This window comes from Dromiciops gliroides, chromosome 1 (genome assembly GCF_019393635.1).
Source record: "Dromiciops gliroides isolate mDroGli1 chromosome 1, mDroGli1.pri, whole genome shotgun sequence".
Classification (NCBI taxonomy): Eukaryota; Metazoa; Chordata; class Mammalia; order Microbiotheria; family Microbiotheriidae; genus Dromiciops; species Dromiciops gliroides.
Genome location: NC_057861.1, coordinates 325,123,508 through 325,135,893, shown reverse-complemented (window position 1 = coordinate 325,135,893; position 12,386 = coordinate 325,123,508). Strand labels below are relative to the sequence as shown.

Sequence of the window (12,386 nt, the reverse complement as noted above, 5' to 3'; positions counted from 1 at the left end):
ATATGAATAATGCTTCTTAATCTGTGTCATAATTTCCAAAGAGAGACTATAATCACAACCACAACTAGCAATTTTTACACTGAAGGCACATAGTGCACACTCAAAAAACTTTTAAAGATAAAATCAGTGAAGGAAATGGACGACTTCAGGATAATCCTCCATTGGGGAGGAGACGGACTGTAGAAAACCACCTCCAGGAGGCTGCTTTTGGGGAAGGAAGCATAATAGGTGTAGAGAATTCACCTGGGAGCTATGGGATGGTACAGATCAAGGTTGGAAGCATGCTATCAGGTAGCTCCTGATTTAAACTATTCCTTTTGCAGAATATTGTTCTTTGTCCTTCATTCCCAAAGAGTACCAATGACATCGTGAGAGCTATGGCTTGACTTTCAAGTGAGTTGGATTTAAGTGAGGCAGAGCTGTGTAAAGTCAGCCTCACTTTCTCCTCCAGTTGTCAGACTCCAGTGGCAATACAAAAGTCAGAATGGGGTAGGTAGGTGGCCTCATAGTGCATATAGTGCCATGCCCAAAGTCAGGGAGACTCAACTCCCTGACTTCATTTACTGACTATGTGACCCAGGGCAAGTGATTTAACTCTGTTTGCCTCAATTTTCTTTCTCTGTAAAATGAACTGGTGGGGGCAGTTAGGTCGTGCAGTGGATAAAGCACAGGCCTTGGATTCAAGAGGACCTGAGGTCAAATCTGGCTTCAGACACTTGAAACTTACTAGCTGTATGACCCTAGGCAAGTCACTTAACCCTCATTGCCCCACAAAAAAAAGGGGGGGGGGAAATGAGCTGGAGAAGGAAATGGCAAACCACCCTAGTATCTTTGCCAAGAAAACCCCAAATGGGATCACTACAAGTCTTGGGAAGACATTTTATTTTTGTTCAGTCACTCCATTTGCTAAATGGATATTAAACAAAGTCGTCTTCCTGTTGCTGATGGTCTGAAGATGCTGCCTGCTCACAATTAACTTATATCAATCTTTAAAACTATAAACTTTTAGAACAAAGTGGAAAATCTCAAAGTGAATAAGCTCAGGCAATTGTAGGGAAGTACTTTGGGTTGTGTTTCTTAACATAAATAATATATTTTATATACTATATATTAATATATGAGTATTACATATTTATATAAATTATATAATATAAAAAGTATATGTTTGCATGAATATAGAACTATATGTAACAATATAACTATATATGTATATATACACATACATATACATATTTACATATGTGTATATACACATACACATATGTTATACTCAGGTGACCATATTTTCCATTTATACATAGGACCAGCCCTGCCTCAGGCAGTCTAATCCTATAAGAAAATCTCTTTCCAGGGGGAATACATTATCACAGTAGGAGTGTATAACCCCCACCATTAAAACCCTTTGTCTTTCAAGAAACAAACAATTCCTTCTCACCAAGCAGGTTTGCTAAGGAAGTAGAGATCTGCAAGACTGAGCTAATTCCACTTTCTCCATTGATTCCCTACTAGTGACTACTATCAATAATTCCCCAAGGCTCAACTGGGGAGCACTCCAGAAGGAGGCTCAATGATTGTTACACTTCAGGAAAGATGGGGAGAGAAACTTCAGCCCTCAGTGCTTTCCCGGGATTCTTTATTATTTACTGAGCTTCTCAGTATACAAATAATTCCTGTCTTATCAGGCAAAGGCAGATCCCTAGAGCCTTTTATCATACCAGCTGCGATTTTGAATATTTCCTCCATAACTTGACAGCATACTAAATGAAGCCAGACTCTTTAAAGGGAAATGAGGCAATTGGAATGTCAACTTTATTTAGTGATATATTGTAAAAAATAAACAGCATATCCAGTAGATTGACAAAATCCATCCAAATTTTAAAGACAAAACAGAATCACCTCAGGAAATACAGATATGCAGATCTTGCTTTTACCTATAGGCAGAATTGAATGAGAAGGGGGAAAATGTGGAGAATCAGAGGTTGTATAATGAAGTGCTACATCTGTAATTGTCAGACTGATCAGCTCTGGAGAGAAGAAGATGATAAGTCAGTCATAGACTGAGGGGTCATGTCATGTTTTCCCGCTTCTTCTTCAGGGAGCCCTTTAACTTCCTCCAAAGACTGTCTTTTCTTTTCAGCTTTTTCCCCATCAGAGATGGCATGGATTCTTTCTTGCGGATTTCCCTCACCAAGCCATAAAAAACATCATCAACATAGAAGCGCAGAGCTGCTGATGTCTCAAAGAATGCACAGGTGTACTCTCGGGCCAGATTCAAGCCTTCTTCAGTGGATACCTAAACAAAAAAGATATCAATCATTTTTTTAAGCAACATAGATCTCAATGACTTCTCTCCATGAAGCATTTAATCTGAGACATAAGATGTTTGCATCTGTATAAAGAGAGGTCAAATTATATAGATTCATTATTATTTTCAAGATATCAGGATGTTATTATCATGCTACCTTGGGCAAATAATTTTAGCATTATTGACCTCAGTTTCCTCATTTGTAAAAGGAATTGTTTGGACTCAGTTATCTTTTTGTTTGTTTGTTTGTTTTCTTTTGTTTTGGTTTGGTTTTTGCAGGGCAATGAGTGTTAAGTGACTTGCTCAGGGTCACACAGCTAGTAAGTGACAAGTGTCTGAAGTCAGATTTGAACTCAGGTCCTCCCAAATCTAGTACTGGTGCTCTGTCCACTGCACCACCTATCTGTCCCCTGGACTCAGTGATCTTTAAGGTTGCTTCCCAGATTTAAATCCTATTAATCCATCACACAAGGGGTCATTCCGTGACTCATTTTAAGGATGAAGAAATGTAGGCCCATAAAAATGAACTGATTGGGTTCATGATTCCATAGTAAAGCAAGTGAGGAAAACAAAACTAGAAACTGAGTCTTTAACTTCTATCCTACTACTATTTTCATTGAACCACCACTGAAGTCTATTATAGTCACTTACATTCTGATATCTGGCATGAGTATCTCTACTCTGCAAACTAACAATTTGTCCAGTCATTATAGAAGTACTCAAGTTTCCCTCTGGCTCTGCCTTTTTTGTCACCACCTGAGAACTTCTGGGAAGGTTAGCACAGGACATGGGGGATTCTTTTAGCTCCTCCCTCCTTTACCACTTCTTCATACTTGATGTTTTATTGATTATTCATACTTATTTACTTATTTATACTTTCTCTTCTTGATGTCATTTGGAATTTTCTTGGCAAAGAAACTGGAATGGTTTGCCATTTCCTTCTCCAACTCACTTTATAGATGATGAAACTGAGGTAACAAAGGTTAAGTGATTTACCCAGAATCAAGTGACTTGTGTTTGAGGCCAGATTTGAACTCTTGTCCTCCTGACTCTTCACCTGACATGCTAGTCACTATGCTATCTAGCAACCCAACTTCTTCATACTAAGACTATGCTAACACCACAGACTATCCTTTATGAATATTTCATTCATATTTTATAAGCAGAGGTTATTAACAAATTAGATTTTGGCCAGCTAGGTGGCACAGTGGATAGAACACTGGTCTTGAAGTCAGGAAGACCTGAATTCAATTCAAGCCTCAGCCACTTACCAGTTGGGTAAACCTTGGTAAATCACTTAAGCACTATTTACCTCAGTTTACTCATCTGTAAAATGTGGAGACTAATAGTAGGATTGTTGTGAGGATCAAATAAGATAATAATTGTAAAGTACGTAACAAAATGCCCAGTATATGGTAAATATTAAATAAATGATAATTATTATTATCATTATTGTTGTTATTAAATTAGCTTGAAGACAGGTAGGTGGCACAGTGGATAAGTCACTGGACCTAAAGCCAGGAATTCCTGAGTTAAAATCTGGCCTCAGATATTTACTACCTGGATCATCATGAGCAAAATGGTACCTAGCTCACAAGGTTCATGTGAGGACCAAATGAAATAATATTTGTAAAGCACTTTGCGTAGTGCTAGTCTTTCTTCCACTCTTCCCTACTCTGCATGCCTTCATCATAATCAAAGAGAATTTATTCGAAGTCTAACTTTAGTAAATCTTTATTATTAATTCTCTTATTTGGTATTGATTTCTCTCTCATACTAAAGTCTCTTGTTTCATTCACCTAGTATTCTTGTCTAGTTCCCCAAGGAATTTCCATTTCCAAAGTTAAATCTTTCTAACAAACTAAGATTTCTTGCTCCTTTAAACTCTTTTTGTTTTGGGGGTGAGAGGGGTGGGGCATACACATGGCTCATCACAATATTTTGTAGTATATAATGGAAGTATTATTAGGTCCATTTTAGAGAAAGAGAAACTAAGGTTTAGCGAGCTTACAATATTTATCACAGAGCCACACAGCTAGTAATTGTCGAAGCCAGGTCTCCAGGATAAGTCCAGATGTCCATTCCTTTGGCCTAAAATAATCCCCTCTCCCCCTCCCCACTCCACCTCTTTCAGGAAACTTTCTTTAAAGGTTCATGGGAGCCTTTCTGTCTCAGGAACTGGGGTTTTAGGGAGAAATTCCCTCTCATACTCCCTTAAATTCATTATCCAAAACATATGAAAGGACTTTTCACAGGTGATTAACATACAAAGTATAACTGGATCAGGAATTTGATTTATAGATCTGGAAGATAACTACAAGGCTAAGTTTGTCTTTTAAAAGTAAAAAAATTGAGGTTCATGGAGTTGAAACATCATCCAGCCAAAGTCACACAGTTTGTGAAAAAGATGCACCACACACCTAGGCCCCTGGACTTCTAGTCAAGATTCATAGAATTTTAGAATTAGGAAGGACTTTAGAGTTAATCTACTCTGAACCACATTTTTTTTTTTTGCAGGGCAATGAGGGTTAAGTGACTTGCCAAGCTAGTAAGAGTCAAGTGTCTGAGGCTGGATTTGAACTCAGGTCTTCCTGAATCCAGGGCCAGTGCTTTATCTACTGCACCACCTAGCTGCCCCTTACCATATATTCACAGATGATAAAACTGAAGCCCTTCAAAGGAGGTAGCTGTCCAGACTTGATCTGTTGACAGAAATTGTTTAGAACCTACATTTTCCAGGTCCAGGGATCTTTCAGCAACCTAATGGTGCAGTGATACCTATAAAACATTCATTCTTAAAGATGTTTTAGTAATATTGAAGCTTCTAAAAAGACCACTTGAGGGACCCTAAGGCAATGACATTAAGATTAACAGCAATAATAACTGGAATTTACATAAAGCATATTGGTAAATAATGCAAGTATTTAGATCCTTATTTTGCAGATAGAGAAACTGAGGTTTGGAGAGTTTAATATATTTTGGAAAAGGAAACATAGCTATTAACTCTGAGTTGGGGACACTAATAACGTATATGGTTTTAATATTTAGAAAGATCTTAGTTCATAACAGTATTGGGAGGTAGGTAGGGAATGTATTATGATATCCCTTGCAGGGTTAGAGAAAATGAGGTTTAGAGAGGCTAAGATGTTTGTTAAAGACAAGTGTCTAAGGTGGGATTCAAATACAGATTTTCTGCCTGATTGTCTAATACTCTTTCCATTACACACAAAGAAAAAGCCCAAGCTTACCCTCTCCCCCACCCCACCCCTCCAAAATGAAAAAAAAAATTCTGATAAGAGAGAGGAAAATTTGATGGCCCAAGAGTATCATCTCCTTAATGTAAGTGACCTTTCATGAGAAGGAAAAGCACCATGGCATCTACCAATTACTCCCTAAAATGCCATTACCCATCTGCCAGAGGAGACCTAAGAATAAAGACACAGATGCATGGGAGTGAGGGGACTGCTGGGGCAAAACTGCAAAGAGAGGCCATTTTTGCTTGGGACCCAGCTGCCAGTGGGGGCCTTTGAACATGTCCAACAATTAAAACAGGATTCTATACAATCCGATGATTTTTGAAGCTTCACTATTATTGTTTTATTTAATTACTAGGTTTCACCTGAATGTGATTAAGATGATTAAACTGCACTGCATATGTGTGTACATGCACAAACATGTACACATACACAAATAAGTGCATGCACATATGCATACTCTTTAACAATTTTAAAAAAGAATTTTGGAAAGGTAGCTGTGGTAATGGCATTTGCCCAGTAAGTTTTATCCTACTTTGTGACACAAAGGAAGATGGTTATACTTTTAAAACTGCTTATAATTGCTAAATCTGGGTAAGAAGAGATTGCCAGAAAGATAGGCTTTGCTTTTCATAGGAAGCTGTGCAAGCAAAACTTTCAGTGTTGATCCTACTGGGCCCTGTTAAGAAAAGTAGTGCTCTGTAAGGGCACTCTTTGGGATCACTAGTGCTTTTTATTCTATCTCTGTCTATGCCACATTTGTTTTCATTAAGGGAATGTTGCTATCAATAACAATCACAGTGGAATCCAAACTGAGCTTGGAGATTTGGGTATCTAAACCTTTTTAATTTACTTACACAAGCATCAGAAGACTTGCAATCCTGAGCTCTTAGTGATAGATATATAGATGGTAGCTACCGATATAGTTATAGATATATAGATTTATATGTATATAAATACAAATAACTATGAAAAATTATATTTTTAAAAGAACCAGAGCAATTTGATGCCTGAAACATTAATGAAATGAAGAGCTTTACTTCTTCTATTAGTTTCAGGGAGAGTATTTTGTCTTTATTTTTGGATATCTTTGATCAAAAGAATTAAAATTTTAAAAAGTTAATTCCTCATTTATTAGTTAATCTCTTAAGGGATTTGATCATAATTCAACATTTAATATGCATCTACTTGGTCCTGAGCACTAAGATGAGGGTAAAAGTGGGAGATAGGATAGTCTATAATAACTGCAGTTATTTGCTTGAGAGGTTCCAATAAAGTGATCCATGAGATAGGAGGGAGAAAAGATCATTACTGATAGGAAGCAATCAGGGAATGCCTCGTGGAAGAGGAATGATTTCAGCTGAATTTTAACAGTTGTGTAGAGCTTCAAATAGAGGGTATGTGTGTGTGTGTGTGTGTGTGTGTATTGGGTGACGAGCAATTTGGAGCACAAGAAAATAGCATAAACAAAGGCAAAGAGAGAAGAAAGCACAGAGATTTTTATAGAAGATCTTGAGTGGAGTATAGAGTAGAGTGAGTAATGTGAAATAAGGCTACAAAAGTAGGGCAGCAACAGACTGTGGTGGTAGACTTTGAATGCCCCGTATATAGTCCAATATGACTTCACTGGGCACATGGTTGTGAAGCTTCTCTCTGTCAACAGATTCAACTGTTATCATTGGATAGTATTATCTATCCCTCAGAAGCGTGGGGAGCTTTGCTATGATCTTTTCCCTCCCATATTCTTCATAGATCCTCATGTTTCACAGATAAAACATGCATCTTCTTGCTGACTTGGCAGAGAGAGTACAAGTTAAACCATTTTCTCATTTGACTCAAGATATTTCTCAACTTTCACTCTTTAAATTGCCAGGAAATCTAAGAAAAAAGAAAGCTACTTTTCTACTCTTAATTCTCAAACCTACCATGATATATGTAGTTTCTGTGAGAACTTTGAATCAAGAAATACACATACACAAATAAATATGTATATTATATATACATATATAATCATAATATAAAAATCTTATACACATGCACATATATGTATGTTTATACACACATATACAAAGACATTCTAATAATCTCACCATGAAAGCATTGAAAGTTTTCCATTTGTGTCCCCCCACTTAGTTCCAGTTTTGACACATCCCAACTATATGAACATGTATACATTTTTTAACATTTTTATACTTTAGCTTCATCATCTATGAACTAGCAATAATATTTTAATTACAGCACTGTGAGGCATGCTATTTGTTAGATATGGGGACAAAGCAATGCTGTATTACTTGAGATAATCATAAAATTTGACTCCAAACATTTTTAATATATATTTTAATATCTAACTCATTTTTCCTTTGCTTAGCCACTACAGACTAATCCACCTCCCACTATATGCACAAATAAATGAAGACTCATCTTCCTAAGTTCAAATCTGACCTCAGATACTTACTACATATGTGATCCTAGATAAGTAGCTTAACCATATTTGCCTCAGTTTCTTCATCTGTAAAATGAATTGAAGAAGGAAATGGCACACCACTATAGTATCTTTGTTAAGAAAACTCCAAATGAAATCATGAAGAGTCCAAAAAAACTGAAAAATGGCCATACAACAACAAAGAGGCCATATTCCAATTTGAACAGCTCTAATTGTTATGAAGTTTCTCTTTATACTGAGCTGAAATCTTCCACAAGTATAATAAACTCCACCCATTGGTCCACATTCTGTGCTTGGGCTTCAGGCAGAATAGATTTAATCTCTGTTCCACACGACTTCAGTTGCTTGAAAAAACTTCATATTTTCTTCCTACACATGAATACTTGCTCCTTGCTTCTCCTCATGCCTTTTCTTCTTCAGACTACACATCCCAAGGTTCTTTGATTGATCCTCATGAATCATGATTTAATGCTCCCTCACAATATCTATCACCAGAGGACTGCTGTTAAATATTTAGCAATAATCTCTATATAAAAATAAATATCTGTGGGAGAAAATTTTAATCTGCTCTAATACCATTTTCTCCATCACTTTCTTAAGTTTAAAATAACAGATCAATCTATGGTTTGTAGCATTTACTAATTTCTGAGGGACAAATGCACTGAAAATTTAACACTTGGCCCTCCTGAGCTGGTTAGAGATGGTTTCAGCACACCCCTACAGATATAATCCTCTTCTGAGCAAGTTGGAACTTGTCCATGTCCTCCTAATTGTGCTCCCAAGATTTCTACATAACATTCAAGATTTGATCTAACAACAGCGGAGGACATCATTGGTGAAAATATTGTACAAAATGGCCAAGGATTGAGGCCTGAGTCACTTCAAAGGAACATGCTTATCTGGTTGGCATGGATTTTTTTTAACTGAACATCATTTTGTCCATGAGCCAATAAATAAGGTAGTTGTAGGGGCCGAAATTTGATATATGGAGCATTAATTGGGTGACTCACCGCAATATTGGGGTCCCAGAAATAATGAGGGACCTCTAGGTTCAAAGCTCCCTCCCTTCTGAATGGCCTTTTTAGATATTTCTCCCAGGCCAATAAGAAAGGAGCCTTACAGCTTCTTTTTCACAAAAGGATCAGATTTTATTACTTGGGAATTAATTAAACAACAAAGGTGAAATTAATAAAAATCAAAGATAAGGAAATAAGAAAAAGAAATATAGATAAATTCTCTTAACTCTAAACTAAGTCTATGCAATCTCCAGATTGTTTCCAATTAAGCTAATTCAAAGAAATGCAGGGTTTTTAAAACTCACTACACCTGGGATATCTGCTAGTTTCTCTGTATCACCGAAAAGACCAAGGAGCCAGCAGGCAAGCAAGAGAGATAGAGAGCGTTCTGGAAGAGGCTCTCCTCCCCTCAGAGAGCATTCAATCTCCCTCCCCCAAAAGGGGAGGTCCTTCAAAAGTGCCTATAGATAGTTTTCCTTCTGACCTCAGTAGCATATGTAACTTCAGGGTGGGCCAGGTGTGGCCACTCCCAAATGAGTCAGCTAAATTCCAATAATTTTTACCACAAATAATTTTTACCACATAGTATATATTTTAGAGCATGAAGCACCTCCAAACTCATCATTGCTAAAGTGGAGGGACAGGTGGATAAGTTAAATGAACACTAACTAATAAGGAATATGAATATAGAAAAGGGTATTGAGGGTTCCGAAGGCTAACTGTTTGTTTTAAAATTTTGCCCAAGAATGACTGGTGTTATGCTCAGGATAAATAAATTGTTTTTTCTCTTACATCTCTCTGTGTACTTTAAATATTCCAGTGACAAGAGCTAAGAAATATTGGTAAAGCATATGTGAATAGCATAGTCTTTGTCAAATTGACTTGAAAATTATGAGAATGTCAGAAAAAACAATCATACTTGACATTTAAAATGTGTTTTAAGCTTTGCAAAGTGTTAAACATATAATATATCATCTGTCACCGAAACTTTGTTAGGTACTACAATGATTATTATAATAATTTATATATGAGGATATTAAGCCTCAGAAGGATTCATTTCATTGTTTTGACAATGAGTGCAAAATTAAAATGTTCAGAGATAGGATCTGAAAGCAGGTCTCCATGAACCTAGTCAATGGTCATTCCAGTATACCAAACTGTCTTATTGAATACAATTTTCAAATTTCATATTTACAGAAACTGAGATTCTGACAAGTATAATGACTTGCCCATGAGTATAATAACTTGTCACATAGTCAGGAGCAGAATCAGAACCTGAACACAGTTCTTCTAAAACTTTAGACTAAAAGGCCAGTGTTCCTTCCATCACACCATGCTTGGATAAGAATTTCAAAGAGGCAATGGTCATCAGAATTAGTAAAAATGACTACAGTTACTCCATCTGATTTAAATAGGAAAATGGAAAATTATCTATAATGATGTTGAAACAGAAAGTTGAGGGACCTGATGACATGGATGATCTATGTCATAGTATATACTGATCTCCATGCCAGGATTCTTTTTTTTTTTTTTTCCATTTGCACAAACATGTAATATTTCTCTTTGTCACAAGGAGCTTCTCTATTTCCTGTTGCTGTTGATAATGTTGATAACAATCTTTAATAAGTTGCTGTTAAAATATGAAGAATAGTCATATTGACATGGGACATAGAGCAAAAGTCCAGGTCTGAGATCAAGTGACCAGGAAAAGCTTCATATCTGGTTTTTAGTATGTCTGGACACATGTTCCTTTGTTGACATAGTGCTTAGTTTCTTATCTTTACAATGGAGTGAGTTGTAACTGATGATCATATCCATAGAATAGAGTTGAAACACTCAGTTTAATGTAATTGCCTTTTAGAATGGGACATTTTGGTGGAAAGAATACAATTCATCAGTCAACAAATATTTAGTGTCTACTATATAAAAAGCATTGGCCTCTAGTTCTTTTGTTTCACATGCTGTTCTGAGGAGATAATGATTAAACAAAGAGGAAAGCAAGAGGTAATAAACAGTATGTATATACATGGACTTTCTGAGCTATGGCAACAGAAATGGCTCTAGGGCAGAGGCTTTAGGATGCTTTGTTCAATGGAATATTTGAAGTCCCTAAGGCCTTGTGCTTTTCATCTGAGAAAATCTGGTGAGTTGGTTGGGGGTAGGGAGATGACAAGAGGAAGAGAAAAGGAGGCAGGTTGCCATAGCAGCCAATATTTAATACAAAGAGGTAAAAAGAAGGTTAATGCTGAAACACATGCCAGTAGCAGTCTGCAATGGTTTGTTGTTTCTTTTACCATAAGAATTCCAAATTTCATCAATACTATTGTACATGTACATATATATATATATATTTAAATAGTCAAAGAGGCAGATATAGATACAGATTTAGTAAAATTGTAAGTATTTATTAGAACTATGCAATTTGAAAGCTGGAAGAGCTGTTAGAGATGATTAAATCCAATCCCCTCATTTCCAAGATAGGGAAACAGTGTTTCAAAGAGGTTATGTGACTTGTCCAAGTTTACATAACTAGTTATTAGTTGGACCAGGAATAGAATCCAAGTCTCTTCACACCCAGACATTTTTTTCTGTCTATACAGAACTATGATCTTTTTTTTTTTCTATTTTTCTCATTATCCTTCTCTGTCCCCTTCTCCCTTTTCCTCTCCCTCTTTTTTTTAATTTTATTTTTATTTTTTTTAGTGAGGCAATTGGGGTTAAGTGAATTGCCCAGGGTCACACAGCTAGTAAGTGTTAAGTGTCTGAGGCTGGATTTGAACTCAGGTACTCCTGAATCCAGGGCCGGTGCTTTATCCACTGCGCCACCTAGCTGCCCCCCTCTTCTTTTTTCCCTCTTTGCCCTCTTCCTCTTCCTTTCCCTCTCCTCCTTTTCCTCTTCCCTGAACTCCTTTTCTCTCTCTCTCTTTTCCTCTGTGTTGAAATCATATGTTCTTATGGTCCCTTAATCACCCAGCACTTTGATAGTAAATAGGTATATAACTAACCATTGGAAAGTAACAACAAATTGAAAATAGGAATTAAGATTTTAAAGGGGAACATAGAAGCCATTTTCAAAGCAAACACACAAAAACAAACAAAAAAAATTCTGCCTCCTAAATCAAAGAATTCCATATCCAGAGAATATGGGCTAAATTAGAAGAAGCCAGCTAGGCTTGGATATAATGGCCATTCCATCCCAATAACAGCCCATAAGTCTGGAAGCTGCAGATTATTTTCAGACAAGCACAGTAAAACCAGAAACAAAAATTACAAATAACATAAAAGAAATAAGTGTAATGTACAGTTATCTTCGATATATTTATACGTTAACAAGTGAACCCCAGGGTAGCCTGGACAAGACTTGTGCT

General features: G+C 36.6%; 1 protein-coding gene across 1 annotated transcript in view; it reads right to left on the bottom strand.

Moving 5' to 3' along the window:
• Window positions 1-1,836: 1,836 nt before the first annotated feature.
• The window catches only part of RIT2 (Ras like without CAAX 2), a 504,718-nt gene continuing 494,168 nt past the window's right edge, over window positions 1,837-12,386 (bottom strand). The window contains exon 5 of the mRNA XM_043976434.1: window positions 1,837-2,293. Coding sequence (XP_043832369.1) covers window positions 2,066-2,293 — 228 coding nt within the window. The 3' untranslated portion in view covers window positions 1,837-2,065. The remainder of the gene's footprint in view (window positions 2,294-12,386) is intronic.